This window comes from Columba livia, chromosome 13, assembly GCF_036013475.1.
Source record: "Columba livia isolate bColLiv1 breed racing homer chromosome 13, bColLiv1.pat.W.v2, whole genome shotgun sequence".
In the NCBI taxonomy this organism is placed as follows: Eukaryota; Metazoa; Chordata; class Aves; order Columbiformes; family Columbidae; genus Columba; species Columba livia.
Genome location: NC_088614.1, coordinates 1,995,885 through 2,019,436, shown reverse-complemented (window position 1 = coordinate 2,019,436; position 23,552 = coordinate 1,995,885). Strand labels below are relative to the sequence as shown.

Here is a 23,552-nt window from a genome sequence, read left to right as displayed (position 1 = left end):
AAGAAGCGACATCCCCTTCAATGCTCCAGAGGAACAGCAAGGGACAACTCGCTGGGCTCGCAGCCTGCACTCATTGGAGTTTCCTACCGATTCTCAACAGCTCCCTAATGAGGGGTCCAGACCATCAGCAAAAGGAAAGAGGATTTCTCTAACGGTCACATTCAAATGTTTCTAAACAAGCAATTATTTTCGACCCCAACCGCTTTGGTATCAACAGGAACTTTGCCTGAGAAAATGGTTCCGGGACTCTGCCCACTGGTTTGTTTGTACAGTGGTGCAGGAAATATGTAAACAGATTAAGTGTATGACAAAGTGCCAAGCGGTCGGGAACGCGGGTGTACCCGTCGCTGTAATATTCTCTGCTACACAGCGCTGACTGCCAGAGCCCGACTGCACAGGAGTCAGCACCAAACCCCTGCAGATACCATGGGTGACAGACCAGGAAAAAGCGCGTTCAACGCCTGGCTTATCTGTTCTGGCCCTATTTGAGGAGTCGCTTCTCTCTGCCACCCACCAATTACCATGTCTTACGATAAGAATTCAAATTTGGAGTCCTAACCTCTCACCCTATAAACATATTGCCCAGTTAGACCTAGACTAACAGATCTGAGCAGACAGCTCTTTTACCCAAAACCACACTTTGGCTTATTACAGGACCTAAATCTTGGTGTTGACCTTTCTCACTCAAAGTTCAGTTCTCCAAAACCAAGGATATTCATTATCTAGCTTAAACCTTTTCTCATCTATCAATTAATTTCAATTGTGTGAGCAATGAAACGTAACAAGCTATCAAAGCTGAAACAGATGAGTGAAAACTTTCCTAAAAAGACAACACGGTTAGACATTTACTCTCTTCACTATAAGGGCATAGAAACATGATTTTGAAAGAATTTATGAGACAGAAACATTATTTTTCATAGACTATTAACAGCTTACACTGGCAGCTGTACTAGGCCTAGTCCAGTTGTCCTCCCTTGCCAGAACATTCAGTTTGCCCAGTAAAAGAAAGGCTCTGACCCCAGCAGAACGATATATATTCTAAAATAAAGACACGCTGGAAAGGCAAGACTCATACGACTAACACAGCGCAGCTCTCGAGCCACACGGGTGAATTGTAACATTCATATCCCTGCTAACTAGAGACAGGCTCAAACCAAAACCACAAATATGGAGAAAGTCTGAACCCAGATCAGGATTTTATTGCTCACACCCCAACTCTTCTCTTAACAATGGCTGGAAAACGCTTTTCCAAACCCCTACAATATTTGTTCCATACACAGGAAATGAGTTTAATAGTACATCTTTGGGGATTAGCTTTGTTTGGCTGCCCAAGCCTTTGATTCAAAGCCTGCAGACAGTATTGCTTTAGTTTGGAAACAGGCGTGTTTCCTGACGGGATGCCTCCCTTGCTCACAAGCTCCTTCACCTTAATCCCTGCTAACTTTATAGGATGCTATACCGCACATACCATTGGCTGGAAAGCAAGTCCTTCACACGTGATTCTTGGCCCCCCTCTATTCACAGCGTGAAAACGGTGAAGATAAATACACTGCTGAAGCACAGGAACTGGGAAGTTGGATAAAAAGCATTACAGAGGAATTCTTCATTTCTAGACAACATAAAGCAGCTTCCAAGGATGAATTTACCATATTTCTGTATCGTGACCCTGTAATCCCGAGAGCGGCTGCTGCTTGAGCAATGGCCACAATTCACCGAATCACCGTTTCCTTCCCGACTTCCCCGCTGCCACGTGAACAGCAGCAAGCGCAGCTTCTGCCCAGTTAGACCTCGCCTAACAGATCTGAGCAGGCAACTTTTTTACCCCAGAAAACAACTCTGCTCCTGAGCTACAACCAACCATCTTTCCACCCACAAACAGGCAGGTAGGAGGCATACGAGAAGAAATTCCTTAAGCTCCAAAAGTACACACATGCTATACAAGTTTTTTTGTTAGGATTCTGTACCGTTGGCATGGTATGGCCAGGCAGCACATATGGCCAATATCTGCCTCAAATGTTATAGCACAGCACGCTAACCAATGTGAGAAGGCAAAGGGGTTCTTGACGTTCCACACCCAAACGTGCACCCTGCCAGTTAGGCCACCACGTGGCTTTGTTTCTCCACCAGGATTCGGTTTCTGAGCAATGCAGCATTTAAGTCAAGCTAAGGCACAGGCAATAGCTGGTAAAATAGAGTATCTAACACAGACAGTGTTGGCACCTGAGGAAATGGGAAGGAAAGAAAGCAGCACAGAGCACCTGCTGAGAAAGTGAGATCTGTTGGCAACAGGTGGCAAGGAAAACTTTAAGCCTCCAAAGGAGAGGAAATAAAACATTCGCAGCAGGGAATCCAGTGGCAACAACCAAAGAGCCGGGGAGCATCCACCACTGGGTGATCCATCACTGCCAGCGGCACACGGACGAGGGCAGAGGTGTTAACGAACCGGGAAAGCTGCCCCACTCGGTGCTCCCGCCGGACCAGGAGCCAGGAGCCAGAGCCCACCCTCATTATAAGGCTCTGCCTTACAAAGCCAGGGCAAACAAAAGCCAACTGCTTTGACCAGCCACTCCAGTTCACTGTAAACATTTTGACATGCGTTTCACTCATGTACAAACTCTGCTGCTCTGAAGAATAACCTTCAAGAGAGGGTAATTTCATTACTCAAGCAAACACCAGAAAAAACCTCATCTCCCTACAAGGCCTCAAGTGGTGTGTGAGAGCTCATCCTCAGTCTCATTTTCAACAGTTATTTTCCTTCTCCCTTCAGCCCAGATGTGTATATATATATGTATACGTATGTATGGTAGCCATATGCCCTGTCCCTATGTTCCTGCAAATCTTGCACTGAATTTATAGGCCTTACCCACAGCAAGGTACAGCAATAAGCAGGACATGTACATCACCACAAGCAGGGGAGATTCAGCTCATACATTACAAGACATGTCCCTTCCGCCACCCTCTAACCTTGTCCAAACTCTTGTTCAGATGAGGGGGAAGTAAAATGTGGGTTTTCTCCATATGTTAAAACTGCTTTGATTAATACCAACTTTGTACAATTAGATGTCTTGGGCCACTGGCTTGTGATGAGAGCTGGACAGTTCAGAAAGGCCCCTTTCCAAAAGCACTGCAGGAAGGTTACTGTAGAGCAAAAGAAGAAACAATGTAAGAGGGTGGTTTTTTTTGCAAAGAGAGATTATATAAACTCCAAGGAGAACGCAAACATTCTTTTTCATTCTTATTTTCTTACTTTGCTCAGGAAAGTAGGTAATAACTATCTAGCTTATTTGTAAAAACATAGCAATGAATTAAGTGTACAGCTGGCATTTTAGTTCTTCAAGAACTTCAAGTATTTCTCTGTCTACCCCAACAGCCTAGGTAGGTAAAAGAATAAAACCTATCCCTGGCTGCGCCATGGGGATGTGGGAAAAAGTGGATAAAATTGGTAGTTCCAAAGAGAAGACAAATGAGATTAAATAAGTGGCAAGTGCTCAGCTGTCTTGTGTTTCTGTGAGGATTCACGTTTGGGCAGCTTGAGGAACGATATCCAGCTAAAGGGAGGGTCTAGACTAGAACACTTATCTCATCTTTAAGCCATAAATGCAGAGTTTCAGAGACAGGCAGCACTGCAGCAATGCCCATCCATCTGACCAGCCACACCGCAAACACCTCCCAGCTTCACACCCAGGCCCACGGACCAGCTTTCTAATCTCGGGTGACTTCAAAGCCTCCCCACCCTGCGATTCCGTGCTTAAGCAAGCTGTATTTAACCTATTACCCCATCTCCTTAAGTACATCCTACCCAGAAACATCCCAGGCACTGAGCAGCGATCCCCAGGGCTGCACCAGTCAGCCCAGTTGGCCACGGCACATCCCAGTGTGGGAGAGCAGGGACCGCATGGCCAGCGTGAGTCTGAACACCCAGAGCTTCAACTCAGCAGGGACCCTCCTGCCATGTATTCCCCTATACATAATACGGTTCAGCACTGCTTGTTAATGGATAAATCTGAGAAGTGCTGCACCAGAACAGGCAGCTGCCAACCCATGAGAGCGCTCCTAGTAATTACTGCCACAAGATAAAGACGAAAACAACTATTATTTTATGACTGAAGCACAAAGCATTAAGGGCATGGCCCCAATGTCCCGTACTGCCCGCACTTCCGAGGGGCCTGTTCTCACCCCATCCCCTTAACAGAGTCCATGATTTTCTAACATCCTGCGCATGCAAATCATACATTCATTTCTTTGAATATGTCCCCAACACCAAATAAACCCTCATTTTGCACTTTACATCCTTTAGCAAGCCTGTCTACACAAGCTGTGAAACGCTCCATCCTCTGTCCGCTTGCTTTTTGCAGGCTCCTTCCAGAGCAAAGTTCCAGCCTTCCCTCGGCTTCTTCCGTAAGAAGAGAACTGCATTTTGCTCATTCCCGTTTGATATATTTGTTGTGAGACAGGATCATACGAGATTGAAGGCCCAGGAAGCCCCATGCTGTGTACCTCGCATAAAATGTACTTTCTCTTACCCTAGAAAACGGCTTACATGACGGGTAGATTTTATAAATATATATCTATGAAATTTTGAAAGCAGGCAAAAAACATTATAATATCATAAGGCGGCAAGGAATACAAAGGAAGAAAAAAAAAAACACAGTGAATAGAATCTTTTTTATAAAAAATAAAACTATGCTTAACACAAAGTCCTTCATGAATTCTCTTTATACTTGCAGCGACACAAATTCACCATTCTGCTGACACTGTTGCTGACGCTACTGAAAAAGTCACCCAAAAAGGCTCATTTTAACACAAAATTTTACAAGGGGAGGAAATGGGGATTTGTAAGAGAACATTTCCTTCTTCTTAATCGCAGTTCATTACTGGGGTGGCACACAGTCCACTTGGACTTTTTAATTGCTTTAATGATAACGACATAATGTTTTTGGGCTAACTGCCACAAAGACATCCAGTTATGAGGGAAAAATCTTAAATTATAGCTACCCAAAAATTCCCCCCCCAGAAAGGATTTAATGCCAACAAATAAGAGATTCCTGCAGAAACTGTTTCTAATATTGCTATTAATTTTTAATACCACCCACAGATTCCATTCACTCAAGTCACTGAGGAATTCTTAAGTATTTACAGCCATCAGTCAAACAAGGAACCTTTTCAGCTCTTTGGCCTTAGAATCATGAGGTATAAACTTTCAACTTCCATACAGAAAGATATTTTTAAAATGGAAGAGCGCATTTCCCAGAATAATGATGCTCTAATACCAAACAGCAGCTCAGTTATTTTGTGTTAAGAAACCAAAGCCCTTCTTACACAATTTCAAAGCAGCAGCTGTGACTTTGAAACCAGGAATTCACCCTGGCCACCTGCTTTAAAAGCGGCCAAAATAAACGCGTTGGGCCGGTCGCTGCCGCCAGCCATGGGATGGCAGAGCAGCACAAAGCGCTCGCTGCCAGGGATCCACGGCCACGCATCCCCAGCACCTCCTCTGCATCAGGACCTCAGAGCTGGGCTCATTATTACCTGCTAGACCGCGGTGCTGTTACTCACGAGGAGCAAAACTTCATTGCACGGCTGAGCTACGTCGCTCAGGACGCGCCGCTCACAGCACGGCGGGTTATTCTGCAGCAGATGATCCTTCTCAGCCACTCCGCCAACAGCGTTACGGTCTCGCTTGTAAGGTATTGTTTTCTTTGAAGAAAGGGCTTGTTTCGCTGTTGGTTTGAGGTTTTTTAATAGACTCAAAACCATAACAGTAGTAACAGTGAACTAAAAACGATGGCTTCAAAACCTCAACGTAGCCCACTTTTTCTAGCCTTACTGAAAGCACAAACATCGCAAAACCAGTGCCCACCGACGCCGCTCCGTGGAACACAGGATCTCCCCAGATTCACAACCGTGCACCTCGGGAGGTATTTCAGGGCCTAATCCTGCTCTCAGGACTACCAGAGGCTAATGGACTTCAACGGTTAAAGAATCTGGCCCACAAAGACTCAGTCGTTTCTCATTCTTGGCATTAAAAAGAAAGCATATTTTGCATCAACCTGACAATAATCCCCTTCAGAAAACTACACTAAGTACTGCAGAAGAAAAAGAAACCTTTAATATTTAAAAACATACAAACACATTCCTAAAAGTTTATTTTAGCGGAACATTGCTAAAGGAGCAGGGGGGAGGGGGGGTAAAAAAATAACAACAACAATAATATCAGGGCAGTGCTCGGTGTCCTGGGTTCTTCCCGCTTCGAGTCCTTTTGGCCGTGTTCTCCCCTTCGCAAGCCCCCCATGCACATTTCAAAGTGACCTGCTGCACCACCAGCACTGCTGAGGCGCAAACATGTTCTTCGTACAGCCAGCAAAGGACCCGCATTTTGATCTTCAAGGAAAAGCCTCTGGATGGTACAACTCAAAAGGCTGCTGCAAGTGTCATTCTCTTTTTTTTTTATTTTTCCTATAAATTACTCCTCCTTTTGATGTCTATTCTTGCTCTTAAAACAAATAGACACATCAGGTTAAGATGAAAACTGCCCACACTACAAGTTTGTGTTTACAAGCTTAAGAGCAAGTTTCACTTGAACACAGGTCAATGCCGCTTTAAGAAAACATCACATACCAAAAAAATCACACATGGTTAGAACACATCAGGAGCAGGGAGGGATTGTGGACTCAGTCTGTGAGGCACCGAGCCAGCCTGAGAAGCCCTTTGAAGTTAGAAAAACATCCTCTGGTCAGAGCACATTTGTGAAACCGTGGGACAGGCGCTTTAAACAACATTCACTGGGCGATCACCTGCGGTGTGCCAGCGGATCGGCGCCTGGGTAACCTCAGACTCGTAACCCTTTACAGCCCACAAGCATCACTCGCTCCAAAACCTGCCCTATCAACAGCACGCAGTCAGACAACTGCACGGCAAAACCTGCGCCCTTTCACCCTCTGCATGAGGCCGGCAGGTAGTTCCAACGGACGCGTGGAGTTTGGGTGGCTCTGCCGTCAGCAGAGCTTGGCCGAGAGAAGAGCAGGCGCGTTCCATGGCGAGGCAGCGCCCAAACTTACAATATGGTTTGGCGTGCAGCCAGGTACGACACCAAATACCCGCTGTCAGTCACCGGCATCACGAGGAGGAAGGTCGCTGGCTGCGGATGGCCAAGTCATAGGGAAAAGTCCCTCAAGATGATTGAGTCCAACAATAACCCACCCCTGGCACTGCCCCATGTCCTGAGAACCTCATGTCCGTCTGTCCAGCCCTCCAGGGCTGGTGACTCCAGCACTGCCCTGGGCAGCCTGTTCCAATGCCCCACAGCCCTTTGGGGAAGAAATTGTTCCCACATCCAACCTCAACCTCCCCTGGCGCAACTTGAGGCCGTTTCCTCTGCTCCTGGCGCTTGTTCCTGGGGAGCAGAGCCCGACCCCCCTGGCTCCAAGCTCCTTTCAGGCAGTTCAGAGATCAGAAGGTCTCCCCTCAGCTCCTGTTCTCCAGCTGAACCCCCCAGGTCCCTCAGCCACTCCATCACACTTACCTGGACCTCATAAGTCCAGGTAACACACACTTCCCTACACCTCCCATTTCCAGACAGATGGGACTGAACACCAGAAAATTGCTTTTTCAGCTGAGTTACCTCCCTCCACATGGCTGTGCAAGCACAAGTCCAAGCCAAATCCTACCCCCGTGCTGGCACATCTCTCAGACCGGCTCATCCCTTTGAAAAGAGAGGCTCTGTACATATTTCTAGCTGAAGGCAGAATTGCTTTGCCATTCCTGATACTGCTGGATATGGGAACAGATAGGCAATAAGAGCTGATTTTGACCGGACGCCATGTCTGTGGGGAGGGGGGAGGAGGAGGCCTCACCCTGGCCAGGGCTCCTGCTGTGAGGAGACACCGATGCACAGCAGGCCAGGACTCTCCATGCTTAAAACACACCCCTGTTTGCACTACATCAGCATTTTTCTTGTCTAACCATTCTGTTCTTCTTCTGTATCCAACAGGCTTCCCTATCTGCCCCAGCAGTGGTGAAATTCTCCTCATGTTCTGAGCGTCAGGTCACCATGGCAGAGTGAATAAGGGACATCACGGCCCTTCTGCTGCTCCCATGAACATCTCCCACCCCCACCATCGCTCACTTACTGACAAATCTAAGAGCTTCCCACTGCAACATCTTCCATTTCCGTCTTACCAAAATGGGCAAAATCAGGGTAAATTGTTTTAGCAGAGGGTTGTTCATGTGCGCATTCACCTACGTGCTCCAGTCTCACCCGGCCCTCCTGGAGAACTGCAAATGTCCAAGGACACAGAGCACTTCAACATGCCTTATTTTTGACTTCTACCACACAGTTCTCACAAAAACTAATTTCATTCATTTTTTTTTTTCTAAATTGAATTAAAAAAAAAAGAAAAATTAAAAAATCCAACAGCACATCTCTAAAAGCAGTGCCATGGTAAGGCTGAGGGCCAATGAAGTCCATGTAGCATCACTGAACACAACAGGTCCTTTCCAATTGCTGGGTTGCTTTCTTTCTGTTTGGTTCCATGTCATCATGTTTTAATCCAAGAGTGACTGCCTTTCATGGAAAAGCCCCGTTAAATAGCTTAGGCAGGAAGAGATCTCATTTACTTCTCTATGCCATGCATTAGTCCAGAGTTAAAGATTCTGCGTGCTTCCTATTCGCCATAAACAAACAATTAAAACCAGCCTTAAAGTAGAAGAAAAAAATAAGAAGGGAGAGAACGGGACTGCGGTGCCATACTTTAACAAACCAACCTACTGAGATAAAAAACACCTCCATACAATACAATAAAAATGTGGTATTTTAATGAGTATTAAGCAGTGCTGTGGGAATAGCCTCACTCAGAACTTGCTCTTTAAACCTATCTGCAAAATAACATGGCTAATTACAAATGGGAAATCAAGTGGCAGCACAACTGGGACAAACTTTTGTGAACCTGTCATAAAATGATGAGATAAACTGCATCTGCAGAGGAAAAATCCACCAGCGATGCGGCTGTGAGATAAAAGACTATTAGTCTCACCACTTGAACCTTCCCTTGTCTTCCACCAATGTGGCAGAGAACCCAATGCAAAACCATGGAAAGCAAGGAGAGGTTTCCCCTCTATTGCAACATGGCTCTCGAATCAAAACATAACGGAGAAATACCACGGGATTTTTTCGAAATGATAAAAACCAGATTTACCCAACTGCACTGAGTTAGTTAAAAATATGCCTTTATAAGTAATTTATTTACCGTATTCTGAAAAACTCCTTTTACGTACATATCCACATCAGGAACAAGACCTTGCACATAAGCTTTGCATAAATAAAAATGGCTTTAACTGAGATAACCTATGAAGTTTATCCTCAAAATAAAATTAAATATTCAGGATGGCTAAATGAGGCACAGTTTTTCCATGGGAAAATATCAAAGTATTATTTATTTTTCTGTAAGTACTTGTTTTGAAAAGCCCTTCCTTCCCACCTGGGCTTCGGCTAAAAGCCACAATCTACATTTAAACAGTATGTATGCTTCAGAAAACTATCAACCATCTTTCTTTTTCAAAAGAGAAGCATATGAAATTATTTGATCTACTTTTCATACAGAAAGTCTAGGGCTGACCATAAAGAAATAGGCAGGCTCCCAGTATAAACTTACCGGGATTACATCAAAGACCTTCCTCTAGGATCAGACGATTGATTTCTTCAATGCTTTTTAGAATTTCTTCCAGGATATTTTGGGTTATTGCCTTAGACCTTTGCTCAGCTGGAATGACAGATATTCTGTTTGCTAGACTATGATGTTCTCTCTTTATAGGGGAACGAGTGTCTGTAGTTTATACACACGTACGCTATGTGAACACAGAGAGACTTGGAAAGTTCACAAGCAAAATTATTATTTATTGTTTCAAAAAGAGTAGTTTATTACAGAAACACTGATACAGGCTTAACCGCAGCATCTTATGCAATACAGAGACTGCTTGTTATTCTGTGAGCTCAAGACTGGGGCACTCTATGCTCAGAGAAAATTCCTGCTCCCCCAAACAGGCATTTGTTCTTTTATATGCATTTAATACATAAGGCTTAGCTTTACAGCTGCCGCATTCTTTACCCAACTCTCTGGAAACTAACTGTCCTGGAATTATAAAAGATTTTGCAGACAGGACAACAAGAAGCGGCTTAGTCCTCACCTACCGCTACCGCACCTCTGGGGAACCAGCAAACTACCTGCGAGGGCACCGCGACGCGCTCCCCACCGCTCCCCTTCCTCCCCCAAGACAAATCTGTCACCTCCGCACCGCTCATCATTCGCATCAGAGTACGGATCAAAAGATCCGAGGCTGCTCCCAAATCCCACTTCTCCTGCAAGACAGCACTTTGTTCTGTCACTTCCCTACTGCGTCTATCCCCTTATTTTATGCCTCACAGCATGTGTGGCTGCACCCCCAGATCAAACACCCATGCATGATTTTCTTTCACAGATCTTGAATCACAATGTTATACTTTAATGGGAACCTCAATATACTTAATCCCTTTAAAGCTGCCACAGTAATGCCCCCAAATGCATTAAATTCCAGCCTAATCGCCAAACACAAAGTATTTCTCCAGATGGACAGTGCACAGGCTGTTCTGACCACATGCCAATCCACCTCCAGCAGCACACACTGCCTGCGTTTGTTACTGTGGAGCCCAAGGATACACGGCTGGAAATTCCAGGCACTTTACAAGTTCTCTGCTGCAGATTTTGCTCAAAACATAACTGATCTCCTCCCGCATCTTAAGGGAGGATCTTGCATTCTCAGGGGATTCTCATTGCGAATCACACAAGGGACCAGTGCCACTGAGTCTGCATTTAAACCCAAACCCATTACAACCGAAAACAAAACATCTTCAAGGTTTAAGCAAGACACCCTTTCACAGTCAGCTCGATGAGCTTCAGAGTTCCACGGAATTTTCAGATTGAGAAGGGTTATCAGGGGAAAACTACCAAATATCAGAGTTTTGACAAAACGCAGAGGAACCACTTGCCTGGTAAGTCTCGCTCACGTGTATTAAATGTTACTAACAACAGCTTCAGGTCTAAGGAACAACTTCTGGTGTGTGTTTGGCAGGGAGCTGGGCTTGGAGCAGGGGACCGCAGGGTGTCCCGTTATCCCTGCTGAGGGGTGAGCGGGTGGGATCTTTGGGGTGTATTTTTATGGGGGTCTTCTTGGCCATTAAGGAGTTTCTTGGGCACTGCTGGAGTTGCAGTCTCCTGTGGCCGCAGCCTGGCCGCATGAGCAGCAAAAGGATTTCCTCCACCAAAAGCTTTATAGACTGAAACAATAGGATCAATTATTGCCCTATAATCTACCACAGGCCACACCTCACAAACCAGCCCACTAGTACTCAACTTCACAGCTGCTATAGGACCTCCCAACGCGAGATGGCATCGTTCCCTCCCGCAAACGATGACGTTCTGTGGGACTAAACCAGAAGTATTTCTTACATACAATGGACACGTATCAGGCCACGCAAGACACACACGTGTGGGTATTAAGGAATCTGGCTGAGCTCTTACTTGCAGATATAAACCTGCTGGAAAGCCAACGTGCCCATCTTTATGGAACAGTGGATGTGCGGCTACGTGACAGCGGCCTACTTGCAAGACACCGACTCTACACGACTTCTCACTTCAAAAAAGGATGTTTTGCATGCTCACAAGCGTCACTGCTATCCTGTAAATTATGAGACAATATATGCCATATTGCTGTAATAAACCCAGAAGTTTACAGAAAGCGAATGCACCGTAGGGCTGTAGCCCTCACAGAGAGACCAGGACAGCAGCGGTTGGACCTACACGAGCCGTTTCCCCTCTCTCGGACACTCCGCAGTAGTAAAAACATGTGGGCCAGCACGGCCCTCTCAGCACAGCAACCACCGCTGGCGCTGCGCCGCCGCAAGACAAGCGTCGTGAGATATTCCAACACAAACACGCTCCGCTGGCTCCGGAATCAGACACAATGAAGATCTTGCGTTTGGAACTCGGCTAATAATTCTTGAATGGAATACGGTCCAACTCAGTGTCCCATAGCTGTAGTTACTCTGTAGGAGTAAATACAAGCTTAGCTTTGCTGCCAACGTTGGCAGATATGACTACATAAATTCACAGAGAAAGTCTATTTGACCATTTCTATGCATTCATTTTTTGGACTAAAACTATACCTCTTTTCCCATGAAAAAAATCTATAAATATCACATAGTCTGAAAACTCCTGAGTACTCAGAGTAACTTGTGTATTAACTAGAAAAGTGGTTTAGTTACAAAAAAATACGTCAAGTATTTTGTACATTTCAACATCGGCCATTTACTTTCCAACCAGGTTTTGATGCTGACATTAACGTAGCAAAATCCATCCACAAGAATTTCTGTAAAGGCCAACATCTGCAGCACAGGGAGCAATGTTCCACTTTGATTTAAATATCATCACCGAACAATTATTTCCCAACTTTGGAAAAACTAACTCTTACAAAGTTTGAGTACTCAAGAGACTTCTCTTTCCTCTGTTCACAACCCAACTCAAAAGAAACCATAAAAGTCAAGCAAGATCTTCTTCTGAAGGGTGCCTACAAATAGCCACTTACCCAGCTCCTCCTGGGTCTCATTACAGATCTCACAAAACCCGTCTGTTAACGAACACTGCTCCAAAGAACATTCCCATACGGCGACAATCATGTGCTACAAATTTCCCATTTTTGTTATAACCAGTTTTAGTGCAAAGTCTGGGCCACATTATTTACATTTAAATCATTAAAGAATATAACACACTCTTGTTACTTCTCATCCCAATTTACAGAAGAAAATGAATTCCCGAACCTAGGATTTCTCATTCAGAAGAACGAAGGTTTCACCAAGCCAAGAGGGACTATGGGTTGCCCAAAAGACAGAGCTTGTCTCACTTGGATGAGGACTCCACCCAGCTACTACAAGGAACGTGCGTCCTCCCTCCAGACATCCAAAGTAACCCCACTTTAGAGGGGGTGGAGAAACAGGGTCCTTTAGAGATTTAAATAAAGATACTTAAACGAGATCGTTTGCAGAAGCTCCACAGGTCATTCAGCTTCCCAATCAAGATGGCAAATTAAAAGTGCACCACATTAAATCTGAACCACCTATAAAACAGGCTCTGATGAAATACAGACTGTCTTCCATCCGTCTCCTCCATATGGCTCAAGCAAAGTCAACTTTTAATTTCATAACACAGAATATTTAATTTATGCTTTTCTTCATATGTCAATTTAACCTCCGGCACATAGCTTTGAAACCATGTAAGGATGCCTAACACTTTCCATATGGCAACTGAATTGTGGCTTTTAATTGCACCAACTGGTATCATTCAAGGATAATTCCCTTGGAATCCAGCTTTCTGCTACAGTATTGGCCAATTCATTAATCTCATCACCATGGCGCTGATACTTTCAGAGACTCTTTGATTGTTAATATTCGTATTGTAATTTTTCCAAACTAGAGCTGTCAAGATATACTGTGTGCACCACTAATTAAATTATCTTGGTTTGTTGGCACCAAATTTCAACACTAAATAAGATTCTGCTTCTCTCCCTTTTACTACGAAGTTTGGAGATATTATTTTAAATGCCATACACAATATTTTGTGTATCAAAGTATTTCTTCAGTCACACGAATATCCAGCACTGCTGAGTCTATTGCTTCTTTTAATCCTCAGAGTCAATACAAATAATTATCTATACAACGCTGCCACCAATGCACTTGGAAATATTTCTGTTTTAAAGATCACTTTGAGCAGTCATACAGGGACATTTTAATTGCTCTTGTCACCATGTCAGTAAGAAGGCAGCCTTTCAAATGTCAGTCTACCCATGCCATGACCCCAAAGCCGTGCTACAATTAAACCTTCCACTCCAACAGCCTTTACGCCACAGTCTATCCACACCACTAAAGAAGCCTCTTCTCTGTTTATTATTTTCATTTGGGATAAATGACCTACCCAGCTGTGATTTCCATAAGCCTATGTATTTTCACATGCGCACACACACATGCTATTTAACAGGGGGGGACTGGGAAGGGCTTCTTATTAAAAAATGAAGGGACGATGCTAGAGGAGCAGTGGGGTTGGCACTGGCCGTCCCCTCGCAGCCACGCCAGGAATGTCCATTAATGTCACCGGCAGCTCCAGGCCCAGGACAAATGGAGCCCCAGCCCCACCTCTGCGCTTCACGCTCTAGTATTCCCACACCAGACCCTCTAATTAATATCAATTAGGGTTGAACATGAGGATCACCAGCACCAAAGAGCCCAGCAGAAGTGGGAAGCTAAAGCCTTTTCTATTTTACCTAAAATGATGGCTCACAACTTGCCTCACTGTGAGCTGGTTTGGAACTTAATTAAAAAAACAACATTATTTATATTTTCCCAATCCCAAGCACAGATCTCAATGAGACGCACAAGAAACCAGTAAAATTTCTTATAGCTTTGAAGATAAAAGCAAATTGAACTAAGCAAATGTCATATTTAATATTTTCCCCTCCAGCACAGAACTACTTCTCAGTTAAACAAATAAATACATGAATATTTGCAAACAATGTTGATCTCCAAATATAGTTTGTAAAAGTAAACACACTGAATACACTTAAACTTAAGAGTAACACAGGATAATCCACCATTTCAGAAAACCTTTCTGGGCCCAAGTTAACTCATTCACAGAGCAGCAAGAGAAGTGTATTCACTTGCTCCAACAGATTTACAGCCCCAGTGGTTTCAATTAGCTTTGAAACCAGAAGATGACTCTGGACCTTGTATTTTTCATGGATGCAAGAGAATTCCTTTTTCCTTTAATTCTCCACGATGCGGAAGGCTGGAGCCCAGCCCTTGTCCCCCACAGCAACTAAAGCACTTAGAGCCCAGCAGCCCCCGCTGGGCGGGGGGCAGTGGTTTAATGGGATCACACACTCGGAGATGCACCAGAAATGCACATTTCGGACACGCTCTCCTTCCCCAGCGTGTGCCTTCACCCAACTACTTACTGTGAGATCCTTCTCGGGCAGCTGATGCGTTTGGCAATAGCTGGACACTAATTACTGTTCTACCTGCGAACTGGAGCGGGGAGGTGCGGATGGGACACGCCACGCCGATGGGACACGCCACGCCGATGGGACACGCCACGCCGATGGGACACGCCACGCCGATGGGACACGCCACGCCGATGGGACACGCCACGCCGATGGGACACGCCAGCTGAGCCAAGTCTACTCCAACCAAGAAACTCTCAAAAACCTCAGCCCAAAAAGAAAAAAGGAGTGGTATTCTTGAACCCTCCTGCTGTCAAATATCCCTTCAGTGAAGGGACATAAAGACCTTCCCTCCATAACTATTGTAAATTCACCATTTGAGAGAGGAGAGCAAATGGAATTTTATTGCTTTCTTGCACCAGCCACTCATTCCTCTTGTCAAGCGCCACATGAACCCCCCTGAGCTTCAGTGTCATCTCCTCTGGATGACCCACTTGAGTAAAACAATTCAGTTCTTGAGGAAAAGCAGCCTTCCAACTACAGCCAAGACACAGTATATAGAGGAATGTAAGTCAAATTTCACTATCACATTCAAGTTCTAATAAAAATGATTCAAAAATTGGAAGTTTCAGACTTGGAAGCACTTCTGCCAACAACAGGTCCCTGGAAGCGCACTGGATTTCACACAATAGGGCCCTACACACTAGTGGAACCACCATTAACAAAACCCTGACAAAGGATTCCTAGGAAGAAAACTATTTCTAGGACCATTATCTTTTTTAAACTCAACTGGATGCCTCTGCAGACAGACCTTTCCACCAGCGTGTGATCTCTTTCTGCCGTAAGTCACAAATGCAGCAATTAGGGCCTATTTCAGGAGAAAAAATACATCTTTTAACAAGAAGCCAAAGTTTTGGTTGTGACACAAGCTGCACCATTCCACTACCGGACCAGTTTAGGAGGAATTCTGAAGTACTAAGGACAACGGTACTACATTATTGGGCCCTACATAACTGTCCCACACAATCCCAGGTGACCAACCATGAGCAGAAGTCACCAGTACTTGTACATCTTGAGGTGGATGACGAGCCAAGGGGTCAGGCTACAATTCGCTTTGTATCTTGGTATAATCATACAAGAGATCAAAGAGCTCTCAGAAGAGAAACAGTCATGCAATCTCAATTATGGAGTCAATAGCTGTGACTCCATAATCCTCGTCAAAAAGACTGTACATATGGCACATCTGGTTCCAATGCAGGATTAGAAATGCATCCTTCCATATTACCAAAAGTTCATATTTTAAAGGAACTTTAATGTAGCTGTCACAGTGTGCCTGTGACAGGATGACAATTAAACTAAATCAATTAGCCGGCTATATATGCATGCAAAATATATAAGGCAATAAATTGTGAATATTTTCAAGCATTCAGAACAGCTCTATCAGGATGACAGTAAGAAGCCTCGCGGGAACAGTGCTTTTAAACTTACTTAAACCTATTTACAGCTTTATAATGTACTAAAACTGCAGACTAATTTTTAGTTAATGGCTTGCTAATTGCTGAGCTGTCGTGAGTAGGACACCTTGAGTAAGAAGAGGAATGCTGTCCTACTGTCATTCCAGCTGGGCAGACCTCAGGGGACTGAAAACTGAAGAGTTTTGTGAACAGCAAACTACCTCTGACAACAGATTGTTTTCTTCCTTTCAGAAATCAAACTGTCTTTGTGGAAGAAAATGCATTTCACAAGGCTAAATTCAGAGTTTTTGACCTTCAGCTCTTGTACTTTAAACCTATGTTTAGTTTGGCTAGTTGAACTTCTTTCCTAGAAAATACATCTAAGTGAAAGGTAGAACATATGTAAAAAGCTTGACTCACAAAAATGGGGATAGTAAAAAAATTAAAAGCACATATATTTACTCTTTGCATTGGTAACATACATGTATGTACCAGCATTAATGAGAATGTCTTTCTTTGGACACATTGTCTCCAAAAAAAGCACAATAAAAATAACTTCCATCAACCACACCTGCATGCTGAACGTGAGGCGATTCTGCTCATCAAACACAAACACTTCCATCAATACTTTACTCCTTTTCCTTACTTCTAGAGACTCCCAAACAATTTTTCCTCCTCTAAATACAACGCTGGTGCAACCTAAAAACTCATCGTTAGCTTTCCCCATACACACATCTTCTACACCCTTTAACACCCCACGTAAAACGCAGTATTCTCCACTTGCAAGTTAATTTTTCCTGAGACGCAAGTAGTCCAGGCTCTGACAATAAAACTGGTGGCTAACAAAGCAAAGAGCCCGCAGGAGGCTTGGTGGCCCTGCTCTGCTTGTGCTTTCAGAGCCACATTCCTTGCTGGGCAGCACAGATTCCAATCTCCCCATCTCTCAGGTTACTTTTCCACTGATGAAGCTTTCAGGGCTTGATCCAAGGCTCACGGAAGTCAATGGGAGCCTTTCAGGAAACACCAATAAGCTCCGGATCATACCCTGAAACACTACGAGGACCATATCTAGGGATTGTTCAGTGTGTTTACCTCCCATCATGCCTTTTTGTTTAAAGAGACAACATTTTAAAAGAAAAAAAAAAAAAAAAAACAACTTAAACATTTCCTCCAGCCCAGCTTTACACGGGAGGGCTGAGGAAAGAGGGTGACAGCGACCAAGTGCGGGAAGAGCCCGGACAAGTGACATGTGCGGTAACTCTTACAGAGAAAGTCACGCGTTGTTAGCAAAGAGCAAACAAATAGCAAAACGCTATTCACGGACTTCTCCTTTCCCGAATTCCTCTGCCAAAATGTCACAGACCAACTCGTGCACCAGCCGGGCTTCACAAGCTTGTGCCCCCTGCCAGGGTGCTGAGCTGTGCCCAGAGATTCTGCGCGTCCTGTCCTAACCGTCCTGCCCAGCCGCCAGCGGACAGGTCCCCTCACTCCTCTGCCTTTTGTCCCAGCACCAACTTTGCCCTGCAGCTCCCAACTTCATCAAAGCTCTGAGGGAAACCACCCACGGGGCAGCCCCCTGGAGCAGCATTAGGGCAAAGCAAACCCCTTCCTTTGCACAACCGTCCCTCGGGAGGGAGCGAGGGATGGAGAAAGAGCTTTGGGCTGTCTCCGTTCCCAAGCGCGGGGGCGGTGGGGGCAGCGCGGGAGCTGACATACCCTGGCGCTGGAGAGCCTGCACACCGCCCGGTGCTGGCAGCCGTGCTGGAGTCCCGAGCTGCTGCCGCCCCCGGAGTATTTCTGCTTCACCATCCAGTCCTCCAGCCCTCTGCGAGCCAGGGAGGCGTTCACCGCGAAACTATCACCTAGAAAACAGGAGACAATGCCGCCGCTGAGCCGCCCGCTGAGCTCGCCCGGCCCCGCGGCCACCCCCGGGCACCCCCCCGGGCACCCCCCCGGGCACCCCCGGGGCCGGGAGCGAGCGAACCGCGGCGGCAAGTTGCGGGGCGAGGGGCAGGGGGCCGGGGGCAGCCGTGCAAAGTTGCCGGCAGTGAGGAGCCATCCCTACCTTCTGGACTTTCTCTGGGCTTACAAACGGCAGCTAGGCAGATCCGGAGGAAAGTGTGTGGGGGAAATAATAAAGGAAGATCATTAGACACCAGTATAAAAGCACAGCGACAAACCGAGCAAAACCCGAATCGGGGGAAGGGGCGAGGGAAGCAGCAAGTGAAAGGAACTAACCATGTTTCGAGTGAAGTTTCCCCATCTCTCTGCATTGATCTGCAATTACGATTCATTTGAGTGTTTTCAGGAGGGTCAGGTTCGCTCGTCGTTATTTTTGTAGATGTATAAAATCCCAGCGCGTTTAGAAATCCATGTGCTCCGCTTCTCCCTGCGAACGCACAAGCGAGATGAAACCTCAGCTCCGGGCCGGCGTCCCCCTCTCGGCTCCAGCCTTCCTCCTCTCCGCGCTCTTGCCCAAAGACAGAGGCGGTTACAAAAGACCTTACTTCACCCACCGGGGAACATGATTGACACCTCATTGAGATTAGACCACTTGCAGGCAGCCTCCGCCTTCCCATTGGGCCGCGGCGGCGGATGAAAGGGCCGAGTGAGCCTTTTGGAGGCTCCAAAAAGAAAAAAAAGGAAAGAAAGGAAGAAAAAAAAAAAAAAAGAAAAAAAAAAGAAAAAGGAGCAGCCGGGGCGCGTTTCACTTCCAGCCAGGCACGGGCGGCCCCGCTCCGCGCCGCGCAGCCCCGGCGGACAATGCGCTGCCCCGGCCCCCGCCTCCCGGCCCGGGCTGGGGGCTCCGGGGCCGCCCCCCGTGCATCGCCCCGGGGCTGCCCCCGTGTCCGCGGACAAGCGGCTGTTCGGCCGGCCCGGGGTCCCCGCCCAAGCGCCGCTCTGCAGCTGCCGCCCGGCCCGCCCGTGGGGCTGCGGGGGCTCCGGACACCCCGCGCGGCTGCGTGATGGTGGAAAACTGCCCTCCGGCCCCCCCGTGCTCGGGTGCGGGGAGCAGCGCTCCTGAACCCCTCCTGGCCCCCTCCTGTGCGCTTCTTGTCCCCTTTCTGCCCCCTCTTCTACCCCTCCTGTCCCGCTCCTGTCCCCCTCTTGTCCCCCTTCTTTCCCGCTTCTTTCCCCCTTCTGTCTCCTCTTGTCCCCCTCCTGTCCCGCTCCTGCCCCCTCTTGACCCTCTTCCACCCCACTCCTGTCCCACTTCTGTCCCACTCCTGTCTCCCTTCTTTCTCCCTCCTGTCCCCATCTTGTCCCCCTTCTGTCCTGCTCCTGTGCCCCTCCTGCCCCCTCTTGTCCCCCTCTTGACTCCCTCTTGACCCTCTTCCATCCCCCTCTTGTCCCCCTTCTGTCCCACTCCTGTGCCCCACCTGTCCCCCTCTTGTCCCTCTCCTGTCCCCCTCTTGTCCCCCTCCTGTCCCCCCTTAGCAGTATCTCGGTTGCAAAGGAAGGCGGCACGTCTGGAAAAGCAGTTGCTGTACTTAGTCCTGCAAACTGTTTGTCACGGGCACCTCCGCGCACACCCCACCGAAACCACTGCGAATGCCAAAATGCAGTTTTCAGGGTCAGATCCAGAACCCTTCGTCAGTGATTCAAAATGCTGGCAGCAGGAGGACAAAGTATCTATCAGCTTTGTTATTATTACTACCATTAACTGAGTAGATGAGATTTAAAAATAATCTCCCCTTCCGTAGTTTAGGAATGGTATATTTTTTACATATAGAAAAAACTAAAAGGAAACTTTCTGTTTCATAAAGACAATTCTCACAGTCATTAAAAATTTGTTTCCTTCCTCTGGCTGGTCATTATTTTTTCTGTTTATGAAAATCACATCTCCCTTGAGAACCTTGTAGTTCAACTAGGAGAGATAAAAGGGAGCGCGTAGCAGATTCAGAACAAGAAAAAATGAAGGCTTCTGAGAATTTCACTCCAGAAACTACTAGTCAAACTATGTAGGGATTGACCCAGATGGGCCTGGGCCAAAAACTTCAAGGCCACATCTGTGCTTTCAAATCCATACGTTTCAAGCACAGGGAGGAAGGAGTTGGACTTGGGAGCCCATCTGAAAACAGATTCAAAGCACATGCAGTAACACTTCTGCGGGGAATTGGGGCGAGCAGAGGAGGGTCAGGCTCGGAGCTCGTTTTGAGAAGGAATTCCAAAGCACATGGATGTGGTGAAGGGCTGGTATGAACCGGCCAGTGGAAAGCCATTAAATGAACCATTTAAAGCCAAATTGTTCTTTGGATGACTGCAAAGTCATTTCTCATGTTATTTCAACTATTTATCTCTCTAGCAAAGAAAACACTCGCGTTGTGAAATGCAGCCATTGCAACAGCATCAATTGCTTGTCAAATAGCTAATAACATGCGTCTTTCTTGAATCTCTTTTTTACGCATTTTAATAATTTATTTGGCCCATTTTTTATGTTGTGTATTTAAAGTGACATATTTGTTCCTTTGAAGATTGCTTCTTGTTTTGGGGAGGGGAAGGAGGGGAAGAAAGTGCTGTAGATGAAGCAGCCTCCTTGGGGCATGAGCCTCACCTAGACTGAACACTTGTAAAAACTCTCTGATGCATATTAAGGAATTGGAAATTGAAATACCGATTTCATTTTCTCCGCAGCTTGCCGTATAGTTGGGTACCCTTTTTAACTTCATCAGCAAATGGTTTATTTGAGATATCATTTGTCTCCTCTGTTTATGAGTTCTGCTTTCACACGTACAACTTTAGTTGGAGTTTAAAGCCCTTTTTCATCACAGCCAGTGATGGACCCTGCAAATCCAAGGTTTTCACAGCACAGCAAATCTGCCAGAAGAATCCTAAATGTCAGTGACTCTGCGGACAACGCTTGGGCACAGGAGGAACAAAAATACATGCTGGTTACACGTAATTACTAAGTAGTAATTACAACTGCAGCTATTTCTTCCTCCACCTGACAGAAAGTTTCAGCTCCTCTGAAAGGGCCAAATCCTGAGATTCTCAGCGTGTTTGTGCTCAGACAAATTCCAGCTGATTTCAGGAGGATCCAGCGTGGTGTAACAACTAAACCCGGACCTCAGGATTTGACTCAGTAGAATTATAATGATCCTCAAAAGTACAAGGACTTGGAGGCACACAAAGCCTTTTGTTTTTCCTTCCATGGAGCCAGAAGTACGTTAAGTAGTGACGTCTAGTAAAATATCAGAGTAAAGTACACCATTCATAAAACTGTACTGATGATTAAAGGGTCTCTAATTCAACCCAGTGACCCCACTGGAATTCTTGAAGTCTGAAAGCCATGACGTACAGTATTATTCATTGCCCTTTCATTAGTGCTGACTACGCTCTGCTTTTTCGGAGGACGGAAAACCCTTTTGAACCTTGATATAATATAAACTAGTTGATGATAGGAAATAAATGTATCTTAACCAAGGAACAAGTGAATAAGACCACTCTGGGAATTAATTTTCAATATTCAATAGCATAGTAAAATTAATGATGATACTTGTAATAGCAAGAGTTATATCATCTGTTAGATGGAGGAGAACCCTTGTGTCCCACTGCAGGTTGTTCTGATGTCCCGACAAGGAGTGCAGTACTTCTGTGCAAGGATATCAGACAAAACATCTCATGGCTAGTTTGATTCTGTATTTGCATATTAGCTACAGAACAGCAGGCAGAAATAAACGCCCAGTGCGTGGTAAAGGGAGGGGGCAAAATACTGGAACAGGCTGCCCAGAGAGGGGGTGGATGAACCATCCCTGGAGACATCCCAGGCCAGGCTGGACGGGGCTCTGAGCAACCGGAGCTGGTGAAGATGTCCCTGCTCATGGCAGGGGGGGCACTGGGGAGCTGGAGAGGGCTCTTCAACCCAAACTGTTCTAGGATAGTAAAACACCATCGAAAAGTTTCAGATTCAACATGAACCTAAACATAAATAAACATGGTAAAAGGCCACGTGAAAGCAAGTGTCCTAAACCTGGTTGTCCAAAGGCCAGGACAGAAACACTGCACAACACACTAATGCTGTACCCAGCTTTAAACTGGTACATTTAGTCAGAGATCACTTCAGGCAGGGACTGACAGACGTAGCCCAGCCCAACAAACACCAACAGCTGATGGGATCCAGCCCCTGTCCCGCAGACATCGCTGGACCACGGGGACAGCCTGTATGGTTGGAAAGGCCCAGCCCAGCACACACCAGCACACACCAGCTCAGCACACCCCAGCCCAGCCCAGCACACACCAGTCCAGCCCAGCACACCCCAGCCCAGCACACACCAGCACACACCAGTCCAGCCCAGCCCAGCACACCCCAGCCCAGCCCAGCCCAGCCCTGCCCAGCACACACCAGTCCAGCCCAGCACACACCAGCACCTCCCAGCCCAGCCCAGCACACCCCAGCCCAGCCCAGCACACACCAATCCTGCCCAGCACACCCCAGCCCAGCCCAGCACACACCAGTCTTGCCCAGCACCTCCCAGCCCTGCCCAGCACACCCCAGCCCTGCCCAGCACACCCCAGCACACACCAGCCCTGCTCAGCACACCCCAGCCCAGCCCAGCACACCCCAGCCCAGCCCAGCACACCCCAGCCCAGCCCAGCACACACCAGCCCCGCCCAGCACACACCAGCCCAGCCCAGCCCAGCACACACCTGCCCAGCACACCCCAGCCCAGCCCAGCACACACCTGCCCAGCACACACCAGTCCTGCCCAGCACACACGTCCCAACCCACCCAACTGAGAGACAAAAGGCTCAGGTGAGTGCTGAGCTCCTTCACCAAGAAGCGGCACCCAGGCCATGCCCGACCGCTGCCAGCAGCAGTGAGGGTTGAACTGTGCTTTTACAGTGGAAAAAAACGTGTAATTCTCCAAAAACTGTGCACACAGAGGCAGTAACGTGCAAACCATGCTGCTCCTCCTCTGCATTAAATAATCTGTCTATATTTTAAGAGGTGTTTTAAGGAAAGCGTGCTCAGTTGTGAAAGGAGAAATACATATAATTTTGTGTTTCTAAAGATGTATCTGGTGCTCTCAGCACCATTGTCAGGGGCCATCTGAAATACATCCAGAGCTCTGAAGATTC

The 23,552-nt window shown here is 46.6% G+C and overlaps 1 protein-coding gene across 3 annotated transcripts in view; it reads right to left on the bottom strand.

The window, feature by feature from the left end:
• The window catches only part of NKD1 (NKD inhibitor of WNT signaling pathway 1), a 266,783-nt gene that overhangs the window by 83,793 nt on the left and 159,438 nt on the right, over positions 1-23,552 (bottom strand). The window contains exons 1-4 of one of the 3 annotated variants that reach the window (XM_065028629.1): positions 18,989-19,347; positions 18,711-18,861; positions 18,538-18,570; positions 18,189-18,334 (exon numbers count right to left, since the gene is read on the bottom strand). In XM_065028629.1, the coding sequence (XP_064884701.1) occupies positions 18,189-18,334; positions 18,538-18,570; positions 18,711-18,735 (204 nt within the window). In that variant the 5' untranslated portion in view covers positions 18,736-18,861; positions 18,989-19,347. The other 2 variants (XM_065028627.1, XM_065028631.1) reach the window with 2 other exon arrangements.